The 19,130-nt window shown below is 41.6% G+C and overlaps 1 protein-coding gene across 1 annotated transcript in view; it reads left to right on the top strand.

The window, feature by feature from the left end:
- The first annotated feature begins 3,925 nt into the window (after positions 1-3,925).
- arrdc1b (arrestin domain containing 1b) overlaps positions 3,926-19,130 on the top strand; it is a 57,284-nt gene continuing 42,079 nt past the window's right edge. The window contains exon 1 of the mRNA XM_029769454.1: positions 3,926-4,204. Within this exon, the coding sequence (XP_029625314.1) occupies positions 4,087-4,204 (118 nt within the window). The 5' untranslated portion in view covers positions 3,926-4,086. The remainder of the gene's footprint in view (positions 4,205-19,130) is intronic.

The following is a 19,130-nucleotide window of genomic DNA, read 5'->3' as shown; positions in this document are numbered from 1 at the left end:
CTAACCCCAACCCTAGCTTCATGTTCACACCCTGGCTCAACCCTAACCCTAACCTTAGCCCTAACCCTAGCCCTGACCCGAACTTCATGTCTACACCCTGGCTCAACCCTAACCTTAGCCCTAACCCTAGCCCTAGCCCTAGCTTCATGTTCACACCCTGGCTCAACCCTAACCCTAGCCATAACCCTAGCTTCATGTCTACACCCTGACTCAACCCCAACCCTAGCTTCATGTCTACACCCTGGCTCAACCCCAACCCTAGCCTTAACCCCAACCCTAGCTTCATGTTCACACCCTGGCTCAACCCTAACCCTAGCCTTAACCCCAACCCTAGCTTCATGTTCACACCCTGGCTCAACCCCAACCCTAGCCTTAACCCCAACCCTAGCTTCATGTCTACACCCTGGCTCAACCCCAACCCTAGCCTTAACCCCAACCCTAGCTTCATGTTCACACCCTGGCTCAACCCTAACCCTAGCTTCATGTCTACACCCTGGCTCAACCCTAGCCCTAACCCTAGCCCTGACCCAAGCTTCATGTCTACACCCTAGCTCAACAGTAACCCTAGCCCTAAACCTAGCTTCATGTCTACACCCTGGCTCAACCCTAACCCTAATCATAACCCTAGCTTCATGTTTACAACCTGGCTCAACCCTAACCCTATCCATAACCCTAGCTTCATGTCTACACCTTGGCTCAACCATAACCCTAACCATAATACCCCAGTCTCTTTGGCAAGGAGTGGAATGTTAGCTGAAGATATTGGTACCAAACTACCTTACCCTAGCCATAACCCTAACATATTAATGTAAACACTGTGTATACAGTGCCTTGGAAAATATTCCGAACCCTTGACTTTTTCCACATTCTATAAGGTTACAGCCCTACTCTAAAATTGATTACATTATTTTTTTCCCCTCACAATACTCCATAATGACAAAGCAAAAACAGTTTTTTTAGAATTTTTTGTTAATTTATAAAAAAGTAAAATGACATCACATTTACATAAGTATTCAGACCCTTTACTCAGTACTTTGTTGAAGAACCTTTGGCAGCGATTGCAGCCTCGTGTCTTCTTGGGTATGACGCTATAAGCTTGACACACCTGTATTTGGGGAGTTTCTCCCATTTTTCTCTGCAGATCCTCTCAAGATCTGTCAGGTTGGATAGGGAGCGTTGCTGCACAGCTATTTTCAGGTCTCACCAGAGATGTTCGATCAGGTTCAAGTCCGGGCTCTGGCTGTGCCACTCAAGGACATTCAGATACTTGTCCCGAAGCCACTCCTGCGTTGTCTTGGCTGTGTGCTTAGGGTCGTTGTCCTGTTGGAAGGTGAACTTTCACCCCAGTCTGAGGTCTTGAGTGCTCTGGAGCAGGTTTTCATTAAGGATCTCTCTACTTTGCTCCATTCATCTTTGCCTCGATCCGGACTAGTCTCCCAGTCCCTGCCGCTGAAAAACATTCCCACAGCATGATGCTGCCACCACCATGCTTCCCTGTAGGGATGGCTTCAGGTTTCCTCTAGACGTGACGCTTGGCATTCAGGCCAAAGAGTTCAATCTTAGTTTCATCAGACCAGAGAATCTTGTTTCTCATGGTCTGAGAGTCTTTAGGTGCCTTTTGGCAAACTCCAACCGGGCTGTCATGTGCCTTTTACTGAGAAGTGGCTTCTGTCCGGCCACTCTACCATAAAGCCCTGATTGGTGGAGTCCTGCAGAGAATGTTGTCCTTCTTTTTTTACATAACATAAGTCTTTGATGTGGAAAATAAACTCATTACCAAAACATGTTATTTATCTTTTATTGTCTGTGCAAAATTGTCCTCTGTAGTGGTCATTAGAACGTAAATATTAAAACATTAACATTACAGCCAATGGGTACAGTAGCTGAAAAACAGTTGCGGCATCCGGGTGTCCACTATAGAGGACATTTCTTGATAAGCTCTTATTTAGCTCTTATTTATTGTGAAAAATATTACACAGTCCTCAACTCACTATTCCTGAGATATTCACTTACTAGGAACAATTTGAATATCAAACTCACAAAAATGTTAATTAATAATGACACACACTTCCATACACACTTCCATAAAATGTACTAATTTTGACGGCAGCCATTTAATTAAGAACCAGCAAGATAAAGTTCTCAAGGTCACACCCCCACACATGATATCAGTGAAAGCCCAGAATGTCCTCTCAAAGGGACAACAGGGGTTTGTATGGGATCAGAGATACGGACCAAGAACTGATGTCCACTAGAGAGGACAAAAATGAATTGCTGGATCTCAGGAGGATATGATGTATGCTACTGATATCAAGTCCTGATAACTGAATGCCTCTATATGCTGGTGTTACTTCCATCTACGCCTTCAGTTGCCATTTCATGTGGCTATGGACTGCTGCTGCAATCATGTTTATATTCATTGATTTATCCTATGCATTTGAAAATGGCTCATAAATTCAGTAATAGAGGTGGATTGAATGTCAAAGAGGGTCATTTCAGATTCTTCTACAGGCGTGTGAACCTACAGTGAATCAGCAACCTGGAGGCATATACAACATGCAGCTTCAAAATGAAATACTTATTCAGACAAGATGAGAGCCATTTCCATAGACACTGGCAGTAACTTGGCAACTACCGCGTCTGTCTGTTGTCATGGAAGCGTCTGTCTCATTGCATGTGATGTACTCTACTTTTGTATTAGCCCCGTCATTGTCTCTCTCTTTTTCTCTCTCTCTCTCTGACACACATGCACAAGCTTGTGTATACGAGTGTGTACATGCACTTGTGTGTGTAAATGCAATAACTGTATGTTTCACATGCTTGCACTTTAATATATCACCTTACTACATGCACTAATAAAGCAATAAGGGTAGATAAATTACTTACTCAGCTTAAACGGGGAACAACTAGCTCCTCATTTGGGGACAAAAGTCCCATTACCACTTCAGCTTGGGAGCTCATTCTCTCCAGGACACTTTTATTTTTTCCTCTGAGAGCTATAAACTATCACATTCCTTTGCTCAAGGGGTAGGCAACCATGGTCCTGGAGTGCTGCAGTCACTTCATGTTTTTGATTTAAACAATCTGGAAAACCAGGTGTGTTGAGTTTTGTCAATCACGGAACTAATCCATTAGCTCAGTTGGTCTGACGTGGCGCCTAGTTGGGACAAAATCCTGCAATATCTACATCACTCCAGGAACAGGGTTGCCTACCCCTGGTCTCATCAGCCATCCTTTCTGAGTGAGACAAATTGCTGATGTCAGCAGCAGGTAGCTAATCTCGATCTGGAGATGGGGAGGGCCCTGCTGTCTACCATTTTCTAGTGAGTTGGGGATGAGATGGAGATGGGTGAAGAGAGGGGTAACCCACCATTCAGTGTTTGATGCATCCTTCCTGTAATTCAGTGAATGTGTGGTCAAACTCAATCAATGGCTCAATGTCTACAAAATAGCATGTTTAAGGAATATAGAAAATTGCAGAGACCAATGTTGAGTAGTGTAATGTATACTGTGGTTATTACAGTGTTATTATAGTATCTCCACTGGGAGGTGTACTGTGAATATGCCAAGATGACCTAAACACAAATGCTTGAATAACAATATTTATATTATGTGGCTAGTTATGAAAGAGTAGGCTACCAACCTTGAATATTTTTTTATAAATATATATTTGTTATTATTAACAACAAGTATAACAAAATACACTTGAATATAATACATATTTGCGTATTGACGTCACTGCTATTGAAAACTCGGTGGAGTGCATGCTGCAGGTGAGATTAGAGAGCCAGAGACGGAAGAGGAAGCGAGACATCCCACTCCCTCGTTTTTCTGGTTACATTACAGTCAATGAACTAGCAGACTAGGCCCAGCTGCTATCGCATTGGTGCCTAATCGGGAGAGCCACCCCCTTAAGCAGACCGAAACTAACCATTTTCTTTCAATGGTAAACGGCCTTAGTAGGACATCTTTATTTATCCACCATCTTCGAGAGAGCTCGGTTCCAGTTTCTATAGGCGGCGGTAGACCTATCCCTCGCGCACCATAATCCGTTTTTTGTTGTGAGACGCGGAGGGTAGCGGAGTCATGGGCAAGCTTCAGGAATTCGATATTACTTTTACCAACAACAAAGTGGTCTATAGCCCTGGCGAATCCATAAGTGGAACTGTGAAAATTACAACCGGTAGCTCACTGCAATATAAGGGTAAGATGTAATTATTTGTTGATACATTTACCACTGGCTCCACGAAGCGCATTAGGATTCGATGTCGGTGGACGAACTGCGGGAGGGGTGGAACTTTTCCGCTCTTTACATGGTTTAAATGAAAGATACCGTCCTTAATTTCCAACAATGACATGTATGAGTTTTCTATTGTCTATTGTATTTGTCTTTTGTCATGCAACATTGTATTAATAGTATCCTACATTTATGTTGGGATAGCTATTGCGCATTGGTGCTGGGTAGTGGGCATGCCTGTTCTTGACTGTGACAGCTGCTGATTTCAGACGTTTACAGTAGTTTTGGTAACAGTTACTTTCAGACAGTAGCAACATCCCGTAACGTTACCGCATCCTGTTTAGTTCTAGTTTAGTATGACCTGTAGTTTAGTTATCATAGTTGTATATATGTTGCCAGTTATTCCAATATGATGTGGAGCAAAACCACAAGAACAGAAAGTCAACAGGTGTGGCTGTGTAGTGTTTATTTTTTTCAATGTGTGAATGTCTGATTTCAATCTGGTCAATTCCCACTGGACAGACGTCAATTCAACGTCTATTCCACGTTGGTTCAACGTAATTTCATTTAAATGACGTGGAAACAACGTTGATTCACCCAATGTGTGCTCAGTGGATTGTTACTTAAAAAGATAGATCATTTTAGGTTTTGTATAGATTATGTTTTTGAGATGGTAGAAGGTCGAAAATAGGTTAGGTAAGGTGGAGGGCAGCTTGTGAGGTTTCCATGAAGGTACACAAAGCACTCATTGTTTGAATTGTGTGTAGAAGTGATTTTAGATTGCATTCCCCTATTATCTGGCAGGAATCTAATCAGCCCATAGCCATAGACAACTTCAAAATAAAGTATATTTCACTTCACATGATATATGACCATTACACAACATCATTAACAGCTCCTTGCTTGCAATAATACAGTATATGGAATTTTCAGACTTGTGAGATGGCAGTCTCATCTCACAGACGAGCATAGTGAGATGGCAATAATCTATTAGGCAATAAGATTTTGGCCCTTTAAATTGGCAAATTTGGTTACTTGAAATGCAAACCCTTCCCAGAATCCCCATTAATATAGTTTGACTAATGCCAAGTATTTTGCAAGCATCCTTTGTCTGACTTCCACTTCAATCTGTTTGCTTTTTTTATTAAACACCTGCACATGGATCTGATCCTAATTTGAAATCACATTATGTGTGTTATTCAAGTATTGCTATTAAGTTTGAATATCATATATTTTTTTTCTGTCTCAATCATGTCGTGTGACATGGTGTATTTAAGCCAACATTTCTCAGTCTCCTTGACATTCTGAGCCTGATACACCTTGACATGTATGTATTAGTAGATTAAGAGCGTCCCATGTTTGCGGACCTGTGACACATGGCGTTAAGATGGGTCGTGGCGTGTACTGTGATACGTTACACTGGGAGGTCATATTGACACTGGGCCGGCCGATCACACATCCCTATGGTGACTGATGAGACTAGTAGGGGCGAGCTTCGAGGACGGAGACACTTGGGGGGGTGGTGTTAGTGGGTAGGTGTTGTCATCAGCCTAACACCAACACCCTCATGGCATCCAGCAGTTGTCAGTAGATAGTCTGTAACTTTCCTACCACATTCTCTGTTTAAGTAATACACTCACAGCATTCACATTACACTTCTAGTGTGAAACCCGTGACCAGACCATGTTATCATCCCTCAATGTGATGTATGGCACTTCCTTGTTGAATGAAGGCTCCTTAGGTTAAGAGATTCTGGACCCATTTCAGGCTCTTTCTCAGGCATGACATCACCCTTTAATGTAAATGCCTGTCTATGTGATCAATGACATCATCCTTTTAGATGCAATGGCTCCCCTATTTGATTGATGACATCATTATCCATTAAATGCCTTGGCTCTAAATCTAAAAATTGTCTTGATTTCTTTCCAGTAGCAATGCCAGCCATGTTTTTTTAGACTGTGATTGGTGAAACATTAATACCAGACAAATAGGGTCCAGGAGTACTCTGTATTCCTATCACAGGCTGTATGTAACCTCTCCCAATACTCTCACTATCCATCTCAAATCACCAGACATATAAACCTGTTTTTTGGAGACCGAAAAAAAATCTATTTAGATTAGTGAGAACAGAAAATACATAATGTTTTCTGTGTCCACCCCTGATGTTCAGATTCAAATTCAGAATGCCATTGTTCAAATGTATTCCATCTTCTCTTGATATGGTTGCTGCTGCCTCATTCTAAACCGATGGTGATATACCATACTTTCCTGTGTGACAAATGTCAGCACTCTTGTCTTATCTCTCCCACAGAGGTTTGTTCCTCAAACTTCACTGCCGATTGCCGGAGGGCCACTGCCACCCCCAGAGAGAAAGGAGGGGAAATTGGTTGAAATTGATCTCTGTCTTCTAGCCACACCATTGTCCGTGAGCTGCCTAGTGCCTACACAATCAGCCTAGTCTCTCCTCTCGTTTAGTCAGTCTGCATGAAGTCTGTAAGGCCCCAGGAGACAACGGGTCCTCAAGAGCTTTTTAAAATCATCCTGCTGGTGTGTAGCCATGTCTATTTGACTCTAGAGCCAGCCTTAGCAAGCCCTGAATCATGTTGAGGAACTGTATCAGACACTGCATTAACACCAGGTTATTGTATTTCATTCTGTCATCGTCACTATATGCAACCGGACTGCTGTGAGGATATTTTAGTAAAGGAGATCAATCGGGTGTGTCGTTTCTGTGGATAAATATGTGTTTTTGTGTGTATACACTATCTGGCACTACAGTACATACTATTATGTGTATGCTATCCATTACATGGATGTCTTCATTATGTGAGCTTTATGGATTGGCTCAATAGCTGCCTTGTATCTACATTGTGGTCTGAGTGAGGTGTATACAGTTACCCAGTGTTGTACTGCAATAAATAGAATAGCAAGTACAATGGCGTCTCCAGCCCATGGTGTGTCTGTTATGGTTAGTATGTAGAGACAGACCCTGAATGATGAGGGAGATTCACTGGCCCACTGTATTATTGATGAAGAGTAGACCATTAGTTTGTATTTCCATTGATTATCTAGCCGAGGAAGACAAACACAAGGGGCGGCAGGTAGCCTAGTGGTTAGAGCATTGGGCCAGTAACCGAAAAGTTCCTGGATCAAATCCCCGAGCTGGCAAGGTAAAAAACAGTCATTCTGCCCCTGAGCGAGGCAGTTAACCCACTGTTCCCCTGGCGCCGTGGATGTTGATTAAGTCAGCCCCCCGCACCTCTCTGATTCAGAGGGGTTGGGTTAAATGCGGAAGACACATTTCAGTTGAAGGCATTCAGTTGTACAACTGACTAGGTATCCTCCTTTCTCTTTCGTTCTCTTCTCACATTAATAATGCACCTGTTATTACTGTGTTATTATTTTGTTGTACATTTATAGCCATAGCTAAACATGTTGGGTCTGATTCTTTGCAACTAATTCAGCACAGGTACACACTCACATAAAGGCTAGCTCAGGTAGGCATACACCAAGGCCTTCTGTTTTTCTTTGGTTACTTAGCATTCATTCAGTGGCAGGGGAACCCACAGAGTCAATAATAAGACTGTGACATTCCCTTTATAGATCTGATGTGGTGGCTGTGAGAATCGTGGTGTCTATTACATGTATTTTCACTGTACTGCTCTGTGTTGACTGGCTGTCTGTCTTTCCTGGAGCTTCCCCTGGGTGAGCAGCATGATGGGCCCCAGTCTGAATATGTGACCTGATTCAGGAAACTAGGCGTAGGTCGCAAGTCACGACATCACAGGAGAGCAGTTTGAATGTAAAAACAATTTTTATCGAAATGCGTTTTTTGGGGGGCAGAAATGCCTGTTAACTTTCATGTGCCTTAATAAGAAACTTGTATGCCATCTGTAAATACGAATAAAATTGTTAAATTACGAGCCTTGTTGTTTAAGCCACATAAAAAGATAGCAACCTTCTACCTAGCCATGATTGGCTGAGGTAATGAGTGGGCTGGACATGCCGAGAGATGAGTTCGGATTGGTCTGCCATACAGAAAGCTTTTGTCTATTTTAGCTGGTCAGTCTGTGTTGGTAATTCTGTCGAACGCGGATTTTTGAAAATGTAGCTTCATAATGGTTGCTCTCCACTTTCTGGAGGATCGAGTCTTGAAATCAGCGGAATTAGAGTACGATAGCTAAAGAGATGGCGAAAACACCTGTTTCCGGATTACGTCTTAAAACTTAAAGCATTTGTGGCATGGATTCATGACAGGGAGACGCGTCCATCATGCATGATGATGTATACGGGTAAGATAGTCTAGCTAGCTACATTTTCAGATATTACACATTTCTAATTTTTACAAAGTGGTTTCATTTCAAGCTAAAGTGTATTGTTAGCTAGTGTTAGCAGGCTGGCTCCCTAGCTAACGTTAGGTGGCTGGCTCGTTAGCTAACGTGACGTGATGTGTGTGAACTTACATGTTGTTTACCTAGCTACGTTCCTTGTTTACCTAGGTAGCTAGCTACAACACCGTTGAATATGGCCGGTGTCAGTAAACGTCGGCAAAAAAGAATAATGAAATTGTTGCCAGCAGAGCCGGTTAGGCTGTTTTCATGTTATCCAGAGGTAAACAAATCATCGGCCAGAGCGTCAAGTGTGCGCTCTGAACTCAACGAGATGGGTGGGGCTAAAGCTTAAGAGGGTGTGAACGATGCTGAATGGGTGTAGACAAAGAAGAGCTCTCTCACTGAAACACTAAAATGTCATTTTCTCAAACATGTGTTGACAAGTTTATCAACTTTCAAAGCAGAATTACTTTCCCATTGTTCCTCAAATGCAGTAGATTATATACCATTTTGTAGCTCTGAGTCTCTACTTTTATCCAATGTAAAAAACAGAAATTCAAATTTGATGTCCATCTGACTGTCACTGGAAGTGTCCAATGATGAGGCTGGTAGGAAATGAAACGCCACATCAGTCTGATGAAGCCCCATCAAAGGGCTCTTACGAGAGTTATACGTAAGGGAAGGGTCCAAAGGGGAGGCTGGTTTTCCCCAACCTGACATTTCAGGTGAAAACGCTATCTGATAACCTCTTGCAACTAGGCCAATAAAGAGAAACCAGAAACGAAACAGGTTTTCAGACCCAGTATGGATGGTTGATATTAGCATCTGGTCTGTTGTTCTTTTGAGGTGGCCAGTAATGCCTATTTGGTTTAACTTTACAAGCCTAAGCAGACTGTAAAGAGCAAGGTGGGGAAATTAGACCTGGACCTATTCATCCTGTTTGTTTGTGGCTGGTTGATAATGGATGATGCCTGAGCTTGCAGAAAACAGAAACGGACAATCATTTACTGTAACCCAACACCCATGAACCGTAACAGGAACAACTGCCCTCATGTCAACAACACTAAAGACACACTACTTTCTCCTGTCATGTGCTGCTTCCATGACTGACTGGCATGTTTCAGTTTGCCTTGCTAGGCCTCCAAAACACAAGGCTTTCAAACGCATGTCATTTGGATGGTGCGACTGTGCAAGGTTTTGTTATCACTATCAGTTTTAACTTCTATGGTTCATACCCTGGTGACCTGGGAAACCACTAACCAGCATTAACCTTGATGACTCTTCCGTCTCCCCCAGTTCAGCAAACACTCCCTGCCTTCCTGGCTGTAAATTGTAGTGAGTCACAAAGAAAGCTTTCCCCACAGGGCCAGAGTCTCAGTTTCTCCCTGGTCTGTCTAGATTGAGGGGTTTGACTAAATCATGATATCATCATAGCCCTGAAGTAGTGTAGAGGGAAGGTTGTTGGTGATTAACCTAGATGTATCAGACTCAGCTGGCAAAAGGCCCAAGCATCAGACTTTGATGGGACTACTTACCAAGGGTCAAAAAAGATTTATACAATATTGTTTCATGGCAGCCCTATCAGCCACCAACCACTGCCTCCCCCCTTGGCTTAGATATATGATTTAACCTTTTCTGGCCTGCGTACCCCAACTCCCTCATAAACCCCTAATCTATCAGAATCCCTTGGTGGAAGCCCACCCCTTCCTCACCTCACACACCCCCCCTCCCTCTTTGTAAGTTAACAGGACTTAGTTCCCTTATTGTAATATTGTAATATTTGCATGGCTAGTGTTCTTGGCTCCACTGGAGACATTGGTTTTAGTAGACTTACTTTCCGCTTGTCTCTTCTGCAATGATCTGTAAGACTTGAAAGGTGTAAGCAATAAGTTAATTCTCATCATTTGACTGGCTTTAACTTGTTCAATCGTTACAGATCCATGAAGTCAGAGGAAATAATGTACTGGTGACTGCCAAAATAAAGCAAACACCAACATAAAGTGTCTTAATAGGGCATTGGTAGAGTTGGGACGATATGGACAAAAATCCATATTGCAATAAATTGCATAAATGAATGTGATAACGATAAATAGAAAGATAATTGATGTGCAATAAAAAAATATATGATCCTTTAAACTACTAGTACTAGTTTGATGGTTGTAGCCATCAGTTGTCCCATTAACAGTCACCCATTTTAGCAAACATATTTCATTTCAAACTTCACAATCCTCTAGTAAACGGCTACTTATTGTAATGAACGATATGTGACCGACGGCCTTGATTCGGTCTTATGTGTTTTTTTACATTGGATAAAAACAGAGACACAGAGCTACAAAGTAGTATATTATACACTGCATTTGAGGAACAATTGGAAAGTAATTCTGCTTTGAAAGTTGATAAACTTGTAACCTCACTTTTGAGAAAATGGCCTTTGAATGTTTTGGTACCTACTGAAGAGCTCTTCTTTGTCTACACCCATTCAGCATCATTCACAACCTCTTAAGCTTTACCTGCAACAATCTCTTTAAGGGTTGATCTGAGCGTTCTGTCCTAACAGCAGGAGTCAAGCACCCAAGCGAACTGGCTAACAGTTGTCGCATTGACATTCTGTTAACCTCTCTAGGGTATGTGGGACACTAGCGTCCCACCTGGCCAACATCCGGTAAAATTGCAGAGCGCCAAATTCAAAATACAGATAATAAGCATTCATAAAATATACAAGTGTCATTCATCTGCTTAAAGATTAACTTCTTGTTAATCCAGCCGCTGTGTCAGATTTCAAAAAGGCTTTACGGTGAAAGCATACCATGCGATTATCTGAGGACAGCGCCCCGTGTAAAAAAGCATACAAACATTTACCAGCCAAGTAGAGGAGTCACTAAAGTCAGAAATAGCGATAAAATTAATCACTTACCTTTGATGATCTTCATATGGTTGCACTCACAAGTCTCCCAGTTACACAATAAATGTTTGTTTTGTTTGATAAAGTCCCTCTTTATGTCCCAAAAACCCAAAGTTTTGTTGCCGCGTTTTGTTCAGTAATCCAATGGCTCCAAGGCGGTCACAACAGGCAGACGAATACATACTAAAAGTACCGGTAAAGGTTGTCGAAACATGTCAAACAATGTTTATAATTAATCCTCAGGTTGTTTATTGTCTTTATAATCAATAATATTTCAACCGGACAATACCGTTTTTAATAGAAAGGAAAAATAAAACAAAATCAGGTCTGCATACTTCCTCTGACCAAAATGGCTTTTTACTCATTGTTTTTCAAAATAAAAGCCTGAAACCATGTCTAAAGACTGTTGACATCTAGTGGAATCCATAGGAACTGCAATCTGATTCCTAACCCATTGGCATTGAGTTGAAAAACAGCCACATGAAAATAATTCGGCTTCCAGGATGGATTTTTCTCAGGTTTTCGCCTGCCATATCAGTTCTGTTATACTCACAGGCATTATTTTAACAGTTTTGGAAACTTCAGAGTGGTTTCTATCCAAATCTATCCTAGCTTCTGGGCCTGAGTAACAGTTTACAGTGGGTATGCTTTTCATCCAGAGGTGAAAATACTGCCCCCTACCCAAGAGAGGTTAAAATGGACACTTGCATAGTGGAGTCTTTTGTTAAGACATGTAGCTAGCTAGCTAAACAATGAACCATAATCCCAATTTATGACATTACTACCCTGCATGAATCTGCAGGTAGCTAACCAAACAAGTTCGATGTTAGCTAGCTAACATTAGGTTATAACAAGCAAAGCAAATGGCTCTGAGATACGAATAATAGGATCATACACGTAATGTTAGCTAGCAAGCCAGCTAATGTTAGCTAGCTAGCAAACAGTACACTTTAACTTGAAATGAAAAGATTTTATGTCAAAATTAGAAACGTGTAATATCTGAAAGTGTAGCTAGTTAGACTATCTTAACCTTATACATCATGGTTGGACACTTATCCCTGTCACAGATGCCATGACTGCCCTTAGTTTGAAGATGTAATCCGGAGACAGGTGTTTTCTCCATCTCCTTAGCTATCATACTCTAATTCCACTGATTTCAAAACTTGGTCCTCCAGAAAGTGGAGAGCAACACTTATGCAGTTCTACGTAGCAATATATATATTTTAAAGCTGCGTTAGACAGGATTACCTACACATACTAACCAGCTCAAATAGACAGAAGCGTGCTATATGGCAGACCAATCCGAACTCATATCTCGGCATGTCCAGCCCACTCATTATCTCGGGCCAATCATGGCTAGTAGGAAGGTTGCTGGCTTTTATGTGGCTAAATCAACTAGGCTCGAAATTTAACCTCTTACATCTAGATGTTCCGCTAGCGGAACACCTGCTCCAATATCCAATGATGGGCGTGGCGCGAAATACAAATTCCTCTAAAATCCGAAAACTTCAATTTTTCAAACATATGACTATTTTACAGCATTTTAAAGACAAGACTCTCGTTAATCTAACCACACTGTCCGATTTCAAAAAGGCTTTACAGCGAAAGCAAAACATTAGATTATGTCAGCAGAGTACCCAGCCAGAAATAATCAGACACCCATTTTTCAAGCTAGCATATAATGTCACAAAAAACAAAACCACAGCTAAATGCAGAACTAACCTTTGATGATCTTCATCAGATGACAACCCTAGGACATTATGTTATACAATGCATGCATGTTTTGTTCAATCAAGTTAATATTTATATCAAAAACCAGCTTTTTTACATTAGCATGTGACGTTCAGAACTAGCATACCCCCCGCAAACCTCCGGTGAATTTACTAAATTACTCACGATAAACGTTCACAAAAAACATAACAATTATTTTAAGAATTATAGATACAGAATTCCTTTATGCACTCAATATGTCCGATTTTAAAATAGCTTTTCGGTGAAAGCACATTTTACAATATTCTCAGTAGATAGCCCGGCATCACAGGGCTAGCTATTTAGGCACCCAGCAAGTTTAGCACTCACCAAAGTCAGATTTACTATAAGAAAAATGTTATTACCTTTGCTGTTCTTCGTCAGAATGCACTCCCAGGACTTCTACTTCAATAACAAATGTTGGTTTGGTCCAAAATAATCCATAGTTATGTTCCAACAGCGGCGTTTTGTTCGTGCGTTCTAGACACTATCCGAATGGTAAATAAGGGTCACGCGCATGGCGCATTTCGTGACAAAAGATTTCTAAATATTTCATTACCGTACGTCGAAGCATGTCAACCGCTGTTTAACATTTTCTCGTAAAAAACAGCGATAATATTCCCACCGGGAGTCGTTGAATCCGTTCAGAGACGATAGAATAAAATCATGGTGTCGTATCGTGCACGAGCATGAAGCCCTTTGTCCGCTGATAGACCACTTAGCAAAAGCGCTCGTGTGTTTCAGCCAGGGCTTGTAAGTACGTCATTCAGCTTTTTCCCGGGCTCTGAGAGCCCATGGAAGCCGTAGGAAGTGTCACGTAACAGCAGAGATCCTTTGTAATGGATAGAGATAATCAAGAAGGGGAAGAAATGGTCAGACCGGGTACTTCCTGAACAGAATCTTCTCATGTTTTGGCCTGCCAAATGAGTTCTGTTATACTCACAGACACCATTCAAACAGTTTTAGAAACTTTGGAGTGTTTTCTATCCAAAGCTAATAATTATATGCATATTCTAGTTTCTGGGCAGGAGTAATAATCAGATTAAATCGGATACGTTTTTTATCCAGCCGTGAAAATACTGCCCCCTATCCATAACAGGTTAACAATTTATTTGTATTTACAGATGTCAGAGATGGAAACTCGAGTCTGAGACTCGATCTCGAGTTGCACTTAAGTCGCAAAATGACTTGCGACTTGACTTAGACTCGTGATCAGTTGCCTTGAGACTTGGACTCTAGATGAGAGACTCATGAACAATGTAAGTCAGTACTGGGATAAGTTTTTGTTGTACATTCTGTCAGATAACATGGAACACGTCTGTAGCCATGACGTGCTTTGAAAGGCTGGTCATGGCTCACATCAACACCATCATCCGAGAAACCCTAGACCCACTCCAATTTGCATACCGCCCCAACAGATCCACAGATGATGCAATCTCTATTGCACTCCACACTGCCCTTTCCCACCTGGACAAAAGGAACACCTATGTGAGAATGCTATTCATTGACTGTAGCACAACGTTCACACCATAGTGCCCTCAAAGCTCATCAATAAGCTAAGGACCCTGGACTAAACACCCCCCTCTGCAACTGGATCCTGGACTTCCTGACGGGCCGCCCCCAGGTGGTAAGGGTAAGTAACAAAACATCCACCACGCTGATCCTCAACACAGGGGCCCCTCAGGGGTGAGTGCTCAGTCCCCTCCTGTATTCCCTGTTCACTCATGACTGCACGGCCAGGCACGACTCCAACACCATCATTACATTTGCTGATGACACAACAGTGGTAGGCCTGATCACCGACAACGACGGCCAATAGGGAGGAGGTCAGCGACCTAGCCGTGTGGTGCCAGGACAACAACCTCTCCCTCAACGTGATCAAGACACAGGAGATGATTATGGACTACAGGAAAAAGAGGACCGAGCACGCCCCCATTCTCATCAACAGGGCTGCAGTGGAGCAGGTTGAGAGCTTCACGTTCCTTGGTGTCCACATCACCAACAAACTAACATGGTCCAAGCAGACCAAGACAGTCGTGAAGAGGGCACGACAAAACCTATTCCCCTCAGGAGACTGAAAAGATTTGGCATGGGTCCTCAGATCCTCAAAAGGTTCTACAGTTGCACCATCGAGAGCATCCTGACTGGTTGCCTCACTGCCTGGTATGGCAACTGCTCAGCCCCCGACCGCAAGGAACTACAGAGGGTAGTGTAAACGACCCAGTACATCACTGGGGCCAAGCTTCCTGCATCCAGGACCTCTATACCAGGCCGTGGAAGGAGGCCCTAAAAATTGTCAAAGACTCCAGCCACCCTAGTCATAGACTGTTCTCTATGCTACTGCACCGGAAAGCGGTACCGGAGCGCCAAGTCTAGGTCCAAGAGGCTTCTGAACAACTTCTACCCCCAAGCCATAAGACTCCTGAACATCTAGTCAAATGGCTACCCAGACTATTTGCATTGCCCCCCCACACACCACTGCTACTCTCTGTTGTCATCTATGCATAGTCACTTTAATAACTCTACCTACATGTACATACTACCTCAACAAACCGGTGTCCCCGCACATTGACTCTGTATCGGTACCCCCCTGTATATAGTCTCGCTATTGTTATTTCGCTGCTGCTCTTTAATTACTTGTTACTTTTATCTCTTATTCTTATCCATATTTTAAACTGCATTGTTGGTTTTGGCCTCGTAAGCAAGCATTTCACTGTAAGCTGTACACCTGTTGTATTCGGCGCATGTGAAAAGCGTTCTAGAATGTCTGCTTTCTGCACGAAATATGCAGACAAGAACGTATCGATTTCAAATGTTGGCAGTGCCTGCCACCAGTGCCCCAGTGGAGAGAGTGTTTAGTCATGGAGGCTTCATCATGCGCCCTCATCGTGCCAGGCTCAGTGCAAAAACGCTGACAAACTTGATCTTTCTGAAATATAAACTGTCTGTAACAGCAATGTTCTCCGTCTTAGGGCACATTTACAGATGTAATTTGCTACTTGGAAATTGTATTTCTGTTAAATGTCATGGTCAGTAAGTATATTTTAGGAATAAAGGTCATTACTTTTGATATATAGGACACTTTAGTAGTGCAGTTATTGAACAGTTGTCAATTTGGTTTACATTCATACTTGTCATTTATCTTCCCTCACCTACAGATTTTCTGTTTGTGTGACAGAATGAAGTGAAATATAGACAATGTCTGCCACAAAATACCCATGCACTTTAAACATTTTTGTTTGCTTTTTTTCATATCCGTTACAATTACTTTTATTAATGTAAACTGTTTTGATTTAAATAGCGCCTGATGTGCTTTCTTTCATACAATTTGGACTAATGAACAAGAGAGTCTCTTCAAATCATTTACAAGGTTTATAGACCTAACCCACAGCAGGCAGAAAGTCATTTCCAAAAGGGACTTGAGACTTGACTTGGACTCTACCTCAAAGACTTGTGAACAGCTCTGACAGATGGTATACACGTTTGTTATTAAGGCACATGAAAGTTCACATGTTCCAGAAGGCATTTTTGCCAAAAAAACAAAGTTTGATAAAAATCAAATATTACGTTCAAATGGCTCTTGTGTGAAGTAGTGACCCGTGACATATGCCTATTTTCCTGAAACGGGTCACATAGCAGCAAAATACCAGCGATAAGTGATCGGTATGGTCTAGTGTTGTCACAATACCAGAATTATGACTTCGATACCAGGTTTAGTATCACAATACTCTATACCAGAGGTGGGACCAAGTCACTATTATTCTAGTCACAAGCAAGACTCAAGTCTAGTCCCAAGTAGAACGGGTCAAGACTTGAGTGAAGTCCACGTCGTGCATTCTAAGAGCAAGTCCAGTCACAAGTTTTCAAGTCAAGTCTTAAATCAAGTTTTAAAAAATCTCTACATGTAACGACTTTGTCTATCTTTGTCTATTTATTGAAGCTACCAGACAGCCCTTTTCATAATTTTTTGTACAACACATTTTGATTAGCCCATGTAAGCTAATTGTAAAATATGGTCCTTGTTGCAGTCCTAAGAGCATGAAATCAGCAGAAGGCAGGCAGGTTGACATGCTCAGAGTGTACATTTATTTACAAGTCTTGGTGATATAAAGGTGAAAGTGCCATATCATACAAAATATACATATAGATTTAACAAATATACACTGGCAATAGCCCCAAAAATAGCCTCTGTGTCAGGATTAACCTGTCCTATTTGAACGGACACAGGTAGAGGGCAAGAATGTACATCCTCCCCTTGAGAAACCAAATGGAATCTGTCTAACAGGAGCTCGACCGGTAGGCCTACATAATACAAGCACTTGACCCCCAGAACCCATACAATTACCCAATTGGCAATAACAACCAACAAACTGGTTCTACAATGTAAAAGGCAATTTCCACACATTGTTGCATTGGTGCTTTTGTCTTAATCAGACTTAATGATTGTTAATGATATTTCAACACAATGCATACATAGAACAATAAGTTTATCTTATTCAACGTTCTGACTCCAAAGCGTGGATTGCAGGCCACGTAGCATATGTCTATGCGCGCTGAGGCATGTGTGATTCTATTTCGCACAACCAGAATGACAGAGACATAGGACACAGACGTACGGAACTCTGAACTATGGTGCGTCTTTGCCATGGTAATAATTAATTTTAACCAAATTCCAAATGCAAGCTTCATAAGTAAATTATCAATTTCAAGCAATTGTTACTTCCTAAAATACCAGTAGGCCTATGCTAGTAATTATTGACCCATTGCTGATGGGCTTGCAATGCAAACAGTTAATATTCTTGATCACCCCAAAAATGTTGATACTGCATATTTATTTATTATGGCAATCCTCTCTTCCTATAATTTGACTTTTGCGCTGAACCCAATCCTATAGCTGTACAGCAAATCAGCAATCTGTTCGCTAGCTCGCCACCAGACCTGTATTGATTGACAGTTTGCTGGTCCAGTCAGAGTGCCAATCTGTTGCAGGTTTTTTTGTAAGAGCGACGCTGCGACTACTGTCTCTGGCTGTGTGTAGAGTAATCCACGTAGACTCTGCCACAAAATGAGTGACAAAACATTACCAAACCTGGCCAGATAAGATCAAGTCATCAGTCTCAAGTCAAAGTCGAGTCCCAAGTCTTAAAGCTCCAAGTCAAGTTTCAAGTGATATTATTTTCTATCAAGTCGAGTCTCAAGTCATCAAGTTTGTGGCCCGAGTCAGCCTCGAGTCCAAGTCATGTGACTCGAGTCCACAACTCTGCTCTATACCATCACGATACTCGTTACCAAAACGATACCACTGCAAAAAAAGAAGGCGTATTAGCAAAAGTCAGAGAATGGCACTTGATCCAGACAGATCTTTTGAGTTCATTATTACATTTGAAATGCTACATTTTTTATTAATGAATCAATTATACAATCATACAATAAATGTGACTTTTTTTTTTACCAATCTAACTACATAACGTAAGGGTAATCATTTATTTGAATAGTAAATCTCGAGTCTATTAATGAACTGGGTAAATCAAGATGTAGCCTAGGCTTATTTACAATACAGGTGAATGCATATTCAATAGGAGTCCATGCATTGAGTTATTGAGCTTGTTTTGGTTGATTTCATGGGGCTACAGAGGAAAAACAGTCTGTTCCCTTCCATTTGGGACTTTCTTTTCTTTCTTTTATGAAAGTGCGCACTGTCTCTATACAGGTATGTTATTCTCATGCACAGAAGATGATATTGAGAGATGTGAGGCAGGGGAGATTAAGAAAATTAATAATGTTTTTGGTGACGATCAACTTTGAAATCAGCAATATTTTACATTATCACTATTTTGTACTATGGTAATGAATTGATGTTAGCTTCAGCTGTAAGCTAGCAAGGAAAGTTGACCTACAAAGCTTGAAGCTA

Source organism: Salmo trutta, chromosome 12, assembly GCF_901001165.1.
Source record: "Salmo trutta chromosome 12, fSalTru1.1, whole genome shotgun sequence".
Lineage (NCBI taxonomy): Eukaryota > Metazoa > Chordata > Actinopteri > Salmoniformes > Salmonidae > Salmo > Salmo trutta.
This window is presented reverse-complemented; position numbering and strand designations above follow the sequence as displayed.